The sequence below is a fragment of the Mobula hypostoma genome, chromosome 29, assembly GCF_963921235.1.
Source record: "Mobula hypostoma chromosome 29, sMobHyp1.1, whole genome shotgun sequence".
In the NCBI taxonomy this organism is placed as follows: Eukaryota; Metazoa; Chordata; class Chondrichthyes; order Myliobatiformes; family Myliobatidae; genus Mobula; species Mobula hypostoma.
Genome location: NC_086125.1, coordinates 20183428 through 20199226, shown reverse-complemented (window position 1 = coordinate 20199226; position 15799 = coordinate 20183428). Strand labels below are relative to the sequence as shown.

General features: G+C 43.2%; 1 protein-coding gene across 1 annotated transcript in view; it reads left to right on the top strand.

Annotated features, from left to right (window-relative positions):
* Nucleotides 1-15799, top strand: part of LOC134339470 (shiftless antiviral inhibitor of ribosomal frameshifting protein homolog) — a 47526-nt gene that overhangs the window by 17273 nt on the left and 14454 nt on the right. Inside the window, exons 2-3 of the mRNA XM_063036008.1 lie at nt 2091-2235; nt 4502-4530. Of these exons, the coding sequence (XP_062892078.1) occupies nt 2091-2235; nt 4502-4530 (174 nt within the window). The remainder of the gene's footprint in view (nt 1-2090; nt 2236-4501; nt 4531-15799) is intronic.

Genomic DNA, 15799 nt, shown 5'->3' with positions numbered 1-15799 from the left:
TTCAAGCTCACTTTCATTCCTGACTGCAACTCAATCTCCTCTCTGTCTGCTGTTTCCATTGATACAGCAATTTCAACTGTTCTTTTAAATGTAAGTGCTTCAGTTAGGAGCCACTTTTAAATGCTTTCTTGTAAGATTCCACAAACTAAACAATATCTCAGTGCATCATTAAGCACATCACTGTACTGAAAATGCTCAGACAACCTCTTCAATTCAGCCGTGTATGGCGAAATGGACTCCCCTTCCTTTTGATTCTCCTTATTAAACAAAGGTTCAAAGATTGAAAGGTTTATTTTATTGTCAAAGTATGCATGTACAATACTACTCTGATATTTATCTTCTCCAGATAGCCATGGAATACAGAAAAACCATGAAGTTGTTGAAAGAAAAGACACCAACGCCCCTCCCCACACAAAAAGAAAAACAAACAGAACTTTCAAACCCCAAACCTCCCATCTCCTCCCTTGCACACAAAACAACAGATCACCCACCCAGTAGATGGCAGCCAGAACACCAAAAACCCCAAACCACCAACCTCCTCCCTTGTAAAAAAAAACAGCAAAAATAACATCTAACTCCCAACCCCCTCCCTCACAAAATAAACAGTAACAACATCAAACCCCCAAAACCCATCTACAAAAAAGAACAGCACCACAGCACCAAACCTCTAACCCCTTCTCCCACACACAAAAACCAACAGATTGACCACACAGAATAAAACAGTAAGAACCTCAGACCCCAACTACAATCCAATAATCCCATAAATCTCAGAATTTTGAAAACATCCTCCCATCAGAACCAAGGCCACTCAAACACAGTCTTCCCATGAAGAGCGACTGCCACGCTGCTGACCCAGCTACTGCCCGCCATGGTCTTCACCACATTCGCCTTTTTCACCTTGATATTTGAATCTTCAATGATACGTATGGGTTCGGCAATCAGCAATGTTTTTGGTTCTAAATGTTCCTGCTTTACTTTCATAACATCAGCAAACTTAATTTCAACTGGTTTGGTTGGAGCTGTGAGATTTCTAAGCAAACTGTATGCTTTTAAATCTAATGCACTCAGCAAAACCTGTTTCTAATTGGCTATTTAATTTGCTTTAAAATACTGCTCAATTTGCTCAGTATACAAGAGCCAGTTATCCATTGTGCAATGGAATGGGTGTATCGTTCTGATGTATCCAGCTACTTTTGCTTTTTTTTTTAATAATGATTATAAGCTGGTACCGATTGTTTATGAATCCTGAATTCTTCTACTTTCTGCCTTTTTTCAAAACTTGATTGCCTTTCCTTTTGCGAGGGAAACATGTTGAACTTCTTTTTTAAACAGGACCATTTCTCATTGTGCCTTTTAAAAAAACTCAAACATCTCATTATGCTTTAACAGGAGGTGGTCATCTCGGGTTCTTTTTAAAAATACCTCGTAGTCACTGCTATGTTTTGTAACTCCAAAACATTAAACTAATTGAAAGGCAAATGCTGGGAGCCCAGGGGAACGGGTCTTAGGTTGTTCTTTACTTCAGCAATACGCACACATATGATGTGGTGGCATGATGATGTATGCCATTTACATACTTTTATATATACACACCCCATAATTAATTATTTAAATGAATAAGAACACTTAATCAAACAATGCATTTAGTGTAGCCTCACCAGTGAACAACTGCATCATAAAATCCCAATTTCTATACTCAAAGCTTTCACTAATGAAGGGCAGCTTGCCAAAAGCTTTCTTCACCACATTGTCTACTTGTGACTTTGCTTTCAGTGAACTATGAACCTGAACTCCAAGATTCCTCTGTTCTACATCTCTTCTCAGGGGCCTACTGTTCTCTGTGGGAGTCCTGTTTTGATTTGACTTTCTGAAATGCAGCATCACACACTAATCTGAATTGATGTCTGTTTTCTGTTCCTCAGCCCCCTTACCTTGCTGAGCAAGATCCCCTGGTAATTTTTGATGTGCTTCTTCATTGCCATATACTTTAGTGTCTCCTGCCAACTTGTTTACCATAAATTGGTGCTTAAAATAGTGAAAGGCAATTATTAAAACTGTGAAATCTCACAACTCTCTCCTCTTCTCGGCAGGCAGAGAAAAGTACTAGGAGGCTCCGGGAACTGTTCCATGCAAAGGAGATTCCTGTGGCCGCGGCTGAAACCTTGATGAGTAGGTACGACAATGAATATGATCTGGTGGCTGAAGAGATCATCCGGCTTAAGGAGCAAGCTGAAGGTGGGTTTGCGACTATAGTGCAATCTGTCCTTCAGTGTCCTGTCCATTGGTTGGAATTATGATTAGCTTTGTTCCTTATCCAAGATGAAATGGAAATCTCCCCCCAATATCAGGCCATGGTGTGGGCCTGGTAGAATTAGATCAAGAGGGAGTGGGGCTCATCTACTGTAACTCAGGAGAGAGTCTGTGATTGCGCTTGGTTTGAAGAAACTTAACATCTGAAGTTCCGTGCTCTCTTTGTTGAGTTATTAGAGTTGTAGAGCAATACCTTACCTCATCCAACCCCTTTTGGAAGGGAACTTTGGAATTAAGGCATTGGTATTGGTGTTGGTTTACTACACCCACCAAGATACAGTGAAAAGCTTGTCTTGCACAGTATTCATATGACCATTACACAATGCATTGAGTCAGAACAATAACAATTCAGAGTCAGGTGTAATAGCTACAGAGAAAGTTTAAGTGCAGGTAGACATTAAAGTGCAAGATCATAACCGTAAGGTCAGGTGTCCATCTTATTGTACGGTGATCTTTCTCAAGACCCGACCAAACTCTCAATATGTGTTATGTTTCTGAATGTTCCAGTAAAGTCTCCTAAATTCCAATTCATATGAAAGAGATTCCAATGACAAGGCCCAGACAGAAAACTGAATTTCAGATTCAGATTTATTTATCACATGTACTTTGAAACATACAGTGAAATGCGTCATCTGTATCAACAACCAGCAGCATGCAAGTGTCACCATACATTCCTGTACCGACATAGCACGCCCACAATGTTCAAAACAACAACACAACGCAGGACAGAGAACAATGGAGACAGCAGCAACAATGGAACAAAAGAAGACAACAGCAAAGCAAGCCCCTTTCCTTCCCTCCCAACAACAAAGGTCTCCGACTCCAGGATAGGCCACATCTGGGCCTCCAGTCCTTGGGCCCAGATTTTCAGTCTCGCAGACACTGGGCTCCAACTCCAGTCTCTGATCATAACCATGAATGATTCATTATTATCAATGATCTTGATTATTAATTAATGGACCTGGTTACAAGTTAACACTTGCCTCACTTTCCATCCTCGGTGTGTGAAGTCAGCCAACACACTAATTAGCCAAAGTGGATTAGTAATAGCGCCAATTGATGATGTTCCCTATAAAAGAACTGAAAGTCACTCAAAAGGGCAAGCATCAAAGGTGAGAGGGCGTAGGCTCGAAGAGGATGTGAGGGGTAAGTTTTTTACTCAGAGAGTGGCAGACGCCTGGAATGTGCTGTCTGGTATGGTGGTAGAGGCAAGTACATTAGAAGCTTTTAAGAGATGTTTAGATACACACATAAATATGAGGAAGATGGAGGGATGTGGACAGTGTATAGATAGGAAGGATTAGTTTTTGAAGTATTTTTTAATTTACTATTTAGCTGGCTTGGCACAACATTGTGGCATGAAGGGCCTGTTCCTGTGCTGTATTGTTCTGTGTTTTATGTTGTTCTAAAAAGGTAACTGTTCATGTCCACTATAAATTTCAAAAATATATAAATTAATAAATCGTCCAAATACAAAAGGAATAATGAGATGGCGTTCATGGGTTTATGGACATTCAGAAATCTGTTGGCTGAGGGAACAAAGGGTTCCTGAATCTTTGAGTGAGGGGCTTCAGGTTCCTTTGCACTTTGTAGTGATTTTATGGCTGTGCACTGTACTGCTACTAAACAACTCATTTCATGATCTATGGACTAACTTCCAAGGACTCCACAGCTCTTGTTATCAGATCCACCCACCCACCCACATTTGTTTTTCTTTGCTCATTGGTTATGTGTCAGTTTTTGTTTGGGTGTAGATTTTCATTGACTTTATTGTATTTTTTGTTTTACTGTGAATGCCTGCAAGCAAATGAATCTCGGGGTTGTATATGGTGACATATACATACTTTGATAATACACTTATTTTGAACTTTGATAAGTCAGTGATCATCAGCCTGATTCTCCTGTCTGCTCCTAAACTGTAGAGTTGCCTGTTTCTTTTTGCAGTTGAACCCCATTGGGTGTTCAAAGGATCCAAGTATTGACTGTTGCCACCCCGAACTTTAATCTCTTCCCAACAAGCTGGCTTGTGTTGAGATGAGCTTCTTGTCATAATGACTCTTATGACTCTCAGAAACCGACAGACTGGTTAATGTATTAGAGATTGGCCAACTGATTTACTATCTGCTCATTCAATTGACCAGAATAGTTGAGACAAATATAATCTTGACAACTTTCTTATTTTCTGGTATAGATGCTGATGGTAATGAACCTGAAGATTTGGTAAGGACATATATTGTCAAACTTTTTTGTACTTTGTTTTGTGTTTTGTGGCTTGATGAACGGTCTTGACCCAAAATGCTCTGCTTTCTCTTTATTCCTCTCCATATATGCTACCTGACCTGCTGAGCTCCTCCAGCATTTTGTATGTGTTACTCTGGATCACGGCATCTGCAGAATCTCTTGTGGTTGTGTTTTTAAGGGCTCTGTTGTTCAATAAATTGGAAAACTCCAACTCAAAGAGACAAACTTCCCTTCAAGCAGCAGAAATGCCAAAATCACCAAATAGTTTTTGTTATGTTTTGTAACTCCAAAACATTAACTAGCTGAAAAAAAAAGATGAGTTGGAAATGTGAGTCTAACTTTGTTTTTACTTTAAGTGAGGTGTGAACATATGACATCGTAGTGTCATGACATATGCAATTCATGTATTTCGTACATATAATCATAATAAATTATTTAAGCAACAAAGAATGTTCAATCAAAATATATATTCACAATATTGCTCAAATGTTACTGATATATTAAATACTCAACACTCCATCCTGCTTAGCTCTAAACTCCAACTTAATATAGAATGCATCTCAAATTATGTACATACTTTATGTGTGTGTGTATATATATATATATATATATATATATAATACAATTACTGCATAAACATACACAGAATATTAAACTGTAAATTGTCCCTTTCAGGTTTAAAGATTTAACTGCTGTGAAGGATTTCTTACTCTTGTGAGTTAACGTCTTTCCTGACAAGTGTGGTTACTCTGCTTGGCAGGTGAGACTTGTGGCAGTGAAGGTAGATAGTGGTTAGTACCGATGACCAGATGACATGGGTTCAATCCCTGCTGCTGCCTGTAAAGAGTTTGTAAGTTGTCTCTATGACTGTGTGGGTTTCCTCCGGGTGCTCTGGTTTCCTCCCAAAGTCCAAAGGTGTACCGGTTGGTAGGTTAATTGGCTATTGTAAATTATCCCGTGATAAATTGGGGCATTGCTGGGCAGTGTGGCTTGAAGAGTCGGAAGGGCCTATTCTGTCCTGCATCTCATTAAACAAAAACAAAGCCAATCTAAGACTCTGGGGCCTCCTCCATGGTGATTGTAGGGATTTTCTCTCTGAGATTGCAGGAAGTGGTTGTGACAACTCTGGACATCTCTCTTCTTCTTTCCTTGGCTTTTCTACCTGAATCTAATTCGATCCTTGCTCCTCTCCCTCTCCCTGCTTCTTTCTCTCTATCTCTTCTCTCCTTCTCAACTTCTTGTCTTTCTTTTTCTTTCCTTCCTATTTCTTCTTCTAGTTTCTTGCGAATATCTCTATTTACTAGTTTCTTGAGAAATTAAGTCTATTTATCCTCTTCCATTTCCATTGCACTTAGAGTCATCCTCCTCTTTTTTCCCCTCTTTCTTTTTTCTAGGATGTGTACCTTGAACTTGGGAAGGGATAGTTCATTGGTGTATTCTCTTATTAATCCTTTTTTGTTCCCTTCTCTCTTCTTAGTTTTATCATTGACAACATCATCTAATGAATCCTCTTTTTTCATATTTCCATTGACTCATTGACTCTGTGGCCAAGTGGTTAAGGTGTCAGTCTAGTGATCCGAAGGTCGCTAGTTCGAGCCTTGGCTGAGGTGTCCTTGAGCAAGGCACTTAACCACACATTGCTCTGTGATGACACTGGTGCCAAGCTGTATGGGTTGTAATGCCCTTCCCTTGGATAACATCAGTGGCGTTGTTACGTACCCCGTAACTGGGTTGCCAAACCAGCAGAAATGGATCACTCAGTTGGAGTCTGGATTACAGAACTAAGAAAGTTTTATTAAAGAAACAAGCAACACAGTAATCGAGAGGATAATAAATGCAACAGTTCAGCAATGATAAACACACATGTGCACAGAATTAAGATAACAGGATTAATCAAGCGCTATCGTTGTCTAGGGGTAAATGACCAATTTCAAAGTGACACAAAGTCCAGTTCAATTTAGTTCAGTTCGCAGTATCGTTGCCATGGCGATGGACAACGTGGGGGGAGGGAGAGAGAGAACGAGAACGACTGATCATTCAGAACGGCTTCCACTCACAGACCTGCGATATTGCTCACAAGCAGCTTTCGGGCGAGTCCTTTGTGATGTCACCTGAGGTCACCGACTGTGACCCCTCCTCCAGATGCGGTCGATCCTCTGCAGTGAACCCGGCACCCAAGCGAGGGTGGACACACACCGGGTTCCCGCTGATCATACCTTTCCACCCTGTGCGTTTATGGCCTGGTACTTCCCACCGACTCGTGAGAGGTGCACCGCTTCCAGGGTCTCGTTACCTCGAGTATCGTGTGTGCCCTACCTTAGCGAACCTGTCCCTTTTTATCCCCCTGCTGGGGTATCGCCTGTCCATCACTTCAAACAGTTCAGGGTTCAAAGGGGGAGCCGCTCTAGACAATACCCAGACTGATGGCTCCTTCATTAACATCTCCAAATGCTGCTTCATTGTGTGCCTTATCTCTCCCTCCCCTGAGGACAGGTGGCAGACCAACTGCTGATGCCACTGATGCTAGCCCAGGCCAGCAAACATCTTAATTTATGTGTATTCTCATCACACTTGCCCCCTTTAAGGATTTTTACCGGGGTAAAAATTACAAACATGAGTACATTATTTGATACACACAAATATACATCTTTATCAGCTATTTGGCTAATACAGAGAATTTGAAGTTGTCAGCACCTTGACAGACAGTCAGCAATCACATTTTCTGTTTCTTTTATATGTGGTATTTATAATCCCTTAGACCAGGCTCCAATTTAGCAAACTTCATAGTGGCCAAAAACACTGATGAATTGCGATCAATGTAACCTCTCATTTGGTTTTGTCCCAGACCATAACAACAAGGGTCGTCCCATTCCGACTTAGTTTTCTCTTGCAAGGGCTTAGTAGGAGGGGGAGGGGTAGTGACCGCAGAGTTATTGCAAAACTTCCTACAGTACCCCACCTTCTCCAAGAGCCTTCTGAGGGCCCTCTTGTCTGTCGGGGTTGGGAGGTCAGCGATAGCCTGCACTGTAGCTTGCATCGCTGCCAGCTGCCCCTGTGTCACCACAATTCCCAGGTAAGTGACCTTCGCGTGGCCGAACTCATTTTTTTCAAGGTTCACTACCAAGCTGGCTTCAGACAGCCGTATTAAATTGCCAATACACACCTCTGTGTTCATCAGCCCTTTAGTCACTGAATTACTCATTCTATATGTGTGTTGTTTACTAGGCTGGCCTATTATAACAGACACCACCCAACGTCCCAGTTTTTTGCATCGCCTCGGGACAATCAAACACACGGGTGTGAGTCGTTTAATTACTTCTCCTAAAGAGTCACTTTGTTTGGGGATTAAGGGAGAGACCTTATCAGTAGACCTGGCCAAAACAATAGCCTTCTCCCATCTGATTGATCCCATACTAATCTTTTCAAAATGGTTTTTTTCTCTTATCAGGGGGCCCCTAGCTTCATTGATTTCCATGCTAACACCGACTAGGTTTGTTAGCATATCAAAAGCCTGTGACCGTCTCAGTTCGCGTCGGTCATGATCAATAACATCCTTCCCCCTGGGCAGCCGGTAAACCTCTTTCATGATTCCACCAACTGTTTCCTCCAGCACTGCAAAATGTCCACCGGGGGGTACCTCGTGGGCCATGTTAAAAACCTCATCCCCATAACTCTTTTGCACCACCCCCCATTCCTCATCTGCGGGCACGGTACTTGGTCTCCCTTTCTTCCTTAGCACTTCCTCCTCCACACAATAGACTACTAGTTCCCTTGTCAAGTCTATGTCAGAGAGAGCTGTCTCTGCCAAAACCATCAGCCCCTCATCTCGCTCCTGCGTCTGCACAAATTCTTTCCTGGCTGCTGCTATGTCTGTCCCAGCTCCCTCACTACCTCTTGTCTCACTACACTCCTTCTTTTCATTTTCTACCCCGTCTCGTACAAGACTGGCAGAAACGTTTCAGCTAAATTTACCACCGCAGCCCCATGATGAACCTGTGAGTCCATGGGCGGGACCTCAATGCTGGCAGGCCGACCTGTCAATCTCACGACTGGGAATACGATTCCCCCTTCGAGATCATTACCGAGCAAGACTTCCACGCCTTTCATCGGTAATTCGGACCTCACCCCGATCGTGACTAGTCCAGAGACCAGGTTGCTTTGTAAGTGTATCTGGTGCGAAGGGACTGACTCTGTCCCTTCCCCAACACCTTTGACCTTGACCTCCCCAATCCGGGTCTCTGATCTAAACTCTAATACACTCTTCAGTATTAGTGACTGACACACTCCCGTGTCTCTCCAGATCCGCACTGGAACTGGTTTTAACCCCTCCTTCACTGACACCAATCCGGCCGAGATAAACCTCTCGCGCCCTTCCTGAACTTTGGCAGACCTGTCCTTCCCTAGCGGTTCGCTTAACAGCTCGATACAGCCAGTCAAAATCGCTGTCTTCCCTTTTCTCGTCTCCTTCTTTGGGGCAAAGCACCTGGACGCAAAGTGTCCGACTTTCCCGCAATTATAACAGACGACCCCAGGAGACTTCCTGCCAGACTGCTCCCGGTCTACCTTATCCTTCTCACTAGTCCCCGGCTTACTTTCTGACTTTTCCGGCGGACTCTCCCCGCCGTCCTGACTACTCTTCTGGTAGCCTTTACTCGGGGCAAACTTCATTTTATGCGTCAACGCATACTCATCCGCTAACTTAGCAGTTGCGGCTAACGTGGCTGCCTCCTTCTCATCGAGGTAGGGTCTCATACCCTCAGGGACACAACCTTTAAACTGCTCAATCAGGATCAGTTGTAGCAGTCTGTCATAATCCCCCTCTACCCCTTCGAGGCGCACCAACGCTCACAATATGTCTGCATCTCACGGGCAAACTCCAAATACGTGCGGTCCCACTGCTTCCTCGCATTCCGGAACCTCTGCCGGTATGCCTCCGGGACCAACTCATAAATCCTGAGGATGGCCTCTTTCACCACCTCATACCTCTGGGCATCTTCCGCGGACAAAGCTGAGTAAGCTTCTTGAGCTTTCCCTTTCAGTACACTCTGAAGTAAAACAGCCCACTTATCCCTCGGCCAGTCCTGACTTATAGCCACTTTTTCGAAATGGAGGAAGTACCGATCCACGTCGGTATCGTCAAATGGGGGAACCAGCCTAACCTCCTGGGTCGCCCGGAACCCTCCACCTTGGTTCGGCACGAGCCCCTGCTCGGCCCTTATCTTTAACTTCTCCAACTCGAATTCCCTTTCCCTCTGTTTCTCCTCTCGCTGCAACTGACTCTCTCTCTCTTTCTCTTCTCTCTCCAACTGTCTCTCTCTCTCTTTCTCTTCTCTCTCCAACTGTCTCTCTCTCTCTTTCTCTTCTCTTTCCAACTGTCTCTCTCTCTCTTGCCTTTCTACCTCTCTCTCCTTCTCTTCTCGCTCCAACTGTCGTACCCGGAACTCGTGCTTGAGTCTCAGTTTTTCGAGCTGCACCTGTACCGCAGCTCCAGCCGGTTTTTCAATAGACACCACCTCCAGCTCGCCTTGGGGAAACACACCTTTAGATACATAGTGCTCTATGATAGCTCTGTGTATCTCCTCTCTCCTCATTGTCGACTTCCCCTTAGCAAGATTCAACTGTTTGGCCATAGCTACCAATTCCGATTTCCTGGCATCCTCTAATGCCTCCAAGGTCGGCGCCTTTATAAATTCCTCAGCCTCCATTTCTGCTGTTTGTCTTTTCTTTCTTTCGGGAATTTTAACCCAATTTACTCCGTCTCAAATTTAGCGTTCAAAATCCCGGACGAGAACCCCACTTATGTTACGTACCCCGTAACTGGGTTGCCAAACCAGCAGAAATGGATCACTCAGTTGGAGTCTGGATTACTAGAACTAAGAAAGTTTTATTAAAGAAACAAGCAACACAGTAATCGAGAGGATAATAAATGCAACAGTTCAGCAATGATAAACACACATGTGCACAGAATTAAGATAACAGGATTAATCAAGCTCTATCGTTGTCTAGGGGTAAATGACCAGTTTCAGAGTGACACAAAGTCCAGTTCAATTTAGTTCAGTTCGCAGTAATCGTTGCCATGGTGATGGACAACGTGGGGGGGGAAGGAGAGAGAGAACGAGAACGACTGATCATTCAGAATGGTTTCCACTCACAGACCTGCGATATTGCTCACAAGCAGCTTTCGGGCGAGTCCTTTGTGATGTCACCTGAGGTCACCGACTGTGACCCCTCCTCCAGATGCGGTCGATCCCCTGTAGTGAACCCGGCACCCAAGCAAGGGCGGACACACACCGGGTTCCCGCTGATCGTACCTTTCCACCCTGTGCGTTTATGGCCTGGTACTTCCCACCGACTCGTGAGAGGTGCACCGCTTCCAGGGTCTCGTTACCTCGAGTGTCGTATGTGCCCTGCCTTAGCGAACCTGTCTCTTTTTATCCCCCTGCTGGGGTATCGCCTGTCCATCACTTCAAACAGTTCAGGGTTCAAAGGGGGAGCCGCTCCAGACAGCTCTCTCTCCCGTCCCTTCATTACACATCTCCAGATCGCCTGTCCATCACTTCAAACAGTTCAGGGTTCAAAGGGGGAGCCGATCTTGACAATACCCAGACTGGTGGCTCCTTCATTAACATCTCCAAATGCTGCTTCATTGTTCCTTATCTCTCCCTCCCCTGAGGACAGGTGGCAGACCAACTGCTGATGCCACTGATGCTAGCCCAGGCCAGCAAACATCTTAATTTATGTGTATTCTCGTCACAGCGTGGAGAGGGGAGACTTGCAGCATGGGCAACTACTGGCCTTCCATACAACCTCGCCCAGGCCTGTGCCCTGAGAAACCTTCCAAGGCGCAAATCCATGGTCTCACAAGACTAACGGATGCCTATAAATGACTCCTTTCACTTGACCTTTCTTTTATCCACCTGGGCTTTAGTCTTTGCATCTACTTTTAGAAGCAGCTTTTTTCCTCCCATTTGAAGTTCATGCAATAACCTTAATGCACGCAGAGTAGAGTCCGGTTCTTTATACTCACAAAAGCTGAGTGCTTGCAACTTTCCTGAAGCCCCTTGAACTTTCTTCCAGCTTAAAACCAAGTAACTGCCTGATTAACATACCAGAAGCTTTCTCAGATATGTCGCCTACATAAACTACTGTAGTTGGACCATTGCTTTTATTATTGTCGCGATTCCTCTGAGCTGTAAGGACCTTTCTTGTCTAATATGCTTTCCAACCAGAGGCACAGAGGCTGGCACCAACACCTGTTTGTCCTTTATTGGGCAACAATTCATGGTGTTCAGCATGGATGTAGTTATGGCATCATGCATAATCTTTTTTATTCCGCTTTCAGTTGACTTTATTGTAGCGGATTTGGCATTCAAATGGTGAACGCATGTCCAATCAAGTTGTAGTTGTCTCAGCTGCTCACACCCCACAATTTTGGCCCTCCTGTTTTTAACACATACAAGCCCAATCTGGCTTGTTGGTTGTTGTATTTCATTCCCACAGGAGTTATCTTTACTCCATAGAAGTTCCTAGTTGGATATTTGCATTTTAGTGTCTTTGAAATGTCATTCCAACTCATTTTGTGGAATGACTAATACAGCCAAGCCAATGTCCAATTCCATTTTAGTTAACTTTCCATTTACTTTTTGTGTAAGCCAGATTGCTTGTCTATTATTAGTTTTTATATTATAAATCTTAAGCTACCGTCACGTACCCTGTGATGGGTTAAAGAGCCAGCAGAAATGGAAAACACTATGGAGTCTGGTATTGCTATTAACTAATAGTATTTATTAGTAACTATGCAATACAATAATAAAATTCAGACATATCAAACGGGTTAGCAATGATTTTATATATATATATATGTGTGGAAATATAAAAAACAAGCTTCTTCATGCCTAGAGGTAAATGGATACAGTCTTACGGTGATGAGTAAAGTTCGGTTCAGTTCGTGGTATTAAGTTGAGTAGTGATGGACAGAGAGCGAGAGAGAGGGAGAGATTTGAGTCTTCAGATGAGCTGACACCGTCGATCTTCCAGTTGTCCTCTGAAACTTCCAAGGTAGCCAAACTTGACCAAGTGAAGAGCACCGTCTTCAAGTGATAGTCTACCAACCCAGGCGAGGGTTAGACACACTAGTAGACTCCACAAGGTCACTCTTTCATGCACTAATAATCACAGATCGATCCCTCAGAATTGATCCTCAGTCCCACACTCGTGGGCACCTGGACAGGCTAGTGGTAACTTCACCACATCCTTGTGCGTCTGCGTGTCCTGTGAAACAAGCAATTACGCTGGTTTAAACACTGTTGTGCTGAACACCAGCTGTCCATCAAGTAGCTCCTCCCTTCTCTCTCTGTAGGAACTCAGAAGTTGGAAGTGTCCTTGCAGAAATTCCAAACAAACTGTGAGCAGTCTTTGCCTCTCTCTCTCTCTCTTCCTCTCTCTTGCTTTTTAAAAGCACAGTTCATAGGGATAATTCAGGATCCTGTCACTCTACCCAGTCCTATATCACTCTCATCATTATCAGATTTTTCATCAATAGACTGCATTTTAATGCTCTTTTAGAAACTGCAATGTAACATTTTAGCCTTTTCTCTTTCCTGAGAAGTCCATTTATTTTTGTCTGCCTGACATGCTCTTTGTATATGTCCTACTTTGTTGCATTTTCTGCAAGTTTCACCCATAAGTCTGACTTTGGTCTGGTGTTTGTGAGCTCCTGCCACAAGAATAACACAGTTTATTCAGCCAGACACGTTTCTGTTTAGATTTCAAAATTTTGTTCATACTCGTATTCACTCCTGACTGTAATTCAATTGTGTCTCTGTTTGCTGTTTCCATTGATACAGCTATTTCACCTGCTCTTTCAAATGTAAGTTGTGTTTTAACATTTTTGAATGCTCTCTTGTAAGATTCCACAAACTAAGTGATGTCTCAGTGCATCATTAAACACATCTCTGAACTGACAATTCTCAGACAATCCATTCAGTTCAGTCATGTACACCAAAATAGACTCCATTTCTTTTTGATTCTGCTTATGAAACCTAAAGTGTTCTGCAATCAAAAATGGTTTTGGTTCTAAACGTTCCTGCATTACTCTCACAGTTCAGCAAAGCTCATTTCGGCTGGTTTGCTTGGAGCAGTTAAATTTCTAAGCAAACAGTATGCCTTTAAGGTCCAATGTACTCAGCAAAAGTGGCCCTTATTTCACATTGGCTATACCTTTTGTTTAAAATACTACTGAATCTATTCAGTATACATATTCCAGTTATCTGTAGTGTAATCAAACACATCAATCTTTCCGATGTAGTCAGCCATTTCTGTTCCATTTTTTTACATTACTTTTATCACTCGGTACTCACTGTTTATGAAGCTCTGAATTCTTCCGTTGTCTGCCTTATTCTTACTCGATTGTTTTTTCCTCTTGTGAAGAAAATGTGCTGCTCTGAAGAAGAGTTGAAGTTGGCATTGAAGAACTTTTAGACGATAGTTTCCCAGAGATAAAGCACTGTCCTCTGAACGGAGATGGAAGCCACATTCGTGAGCGTTTAGAGGAATGGGGCAGGGGTGGGGGCTCATTGAGAGATACAACTTTCTGCTTTTTTAAGTGGGACAACAAAACAGTAAGCTAGAAGATCTCATCTGGTCGAGCAGCACCGGTGCAGGCAAAAGCTGTAGGTCAGCATTTTGGCTTGAGATTTGAGAGAGAACAGGAAAGATTGACAGGAATATAAGAGTATGGAGTTGGGGATGCACAGGGATAGAAGCTGGTAGGCCATAAATCGAAATAGATGGGGAGAAGATGATGGACAGGTGGAACTAGAGTTGGTATATCATTGTCACATGTGCTGAGGTACAGTAAAACTCTTGCCTTGCATACTGTTTCTGTAGATAAAATCAATACAGGGTGTGTCAAGGTAGAACAAAGTAAGAAAGACAATTCACAATAAACTGTTACAGGTACAGCGAAAGTGCTGTGTAGGTAAACAATAAAGTGCAAGATCATTATGAGGATCTAGGTGAAGCAGAGTGGTGGTGGGGGAGAAGAGAAACAGAGAGGTCATGAAGTTATACTGCGCTTTGGTTGGAATAATGAGTTTGATCAAAGGAAACAAGTGGTTACCATATCCATCTCAACCTTAACACGAGGAAATCTGCGGATGTTGGAGTTTCAAGCAACACACATAAAATTTGCTGGTGAACGCAGCAGGCCAGGCAGCATCTCTAGGAAGAGGTACAGGCGAAGGGTCTCGGCCCGAAACGTCGACTGTACCTCTTCCTAGAGATGCTGCCTGGCCTGCTGCATTCATCAGCAACTTTTATCCATCTCAACCTTTGTTATCCGCAATCTGTCCAAATGTCTTTTAAACATTGTAATTGTACCTGTCTCTACATCTTGTCCCATATACCCATCAACTCCCTCAGTTTAAAAACCTGCCTCTCAAGTCATGTTTCCATATCACCTTTTGACTCCCCCGTGCTGTGACACCCTACCTAGACATTTCACGACATTTTTATGTCCTGTTTGTTCTCCTCCGTTCCAGGGAAAATGCCCCCACCTAAATAGCCTATTCAGTCCCAGCAATATACTTATGAATCTCTTCTTCACCCTTTCCTGCATAACCACGTCCTTCTGGAGGTTACATGAACTTTCTCCTTTTTGTTCGCTCACTCTTGTCCCTCCCCCATCCTGATTCCATCTGCCTATCACACCTTCCTGTTTAGTTCCACCAGTCACCTGCCAGCCTCCCTACCCTACCCTCATCTCACAGATTCCATCAGGGCATCCAGGGATTGGGTGGAGAAGGCAGAAGAAGTTTGAAATAAATTAAGAGAAACTTGGAGAAAAATTCGAGAGTACTAGCAAACATTGGGCCAATTTTAAGCAAAGAACTCATTATTTCAAGGACGTCTAAAATGAATAAGCTGGAAATGCATTTATTTAAATGTGGCTGTATGTAACATTGTTTAGAAAATGGAGTACTATGTTCAATTTTGGTTAAAGGAATGTAAAGAGGGCTTATAACTCTCAAAAGTTCCAACTAATCCTCTTTTTTAATGTTGGCATGTTCTAGCATACTAGCCTGCTTTACACTGTCCTCACGAATGTCAGGGTCCATCTCACTGTTAAAACACAAGCAAAGTATTCATTACGGACTTCCGCTACCTCCTCTGATTCCAGGCACATGTTTCTTCTTCTATTCCTGGTTGGACCTGCCCTCAGTGTAGTCATCCTCCTGTTCTTCACATA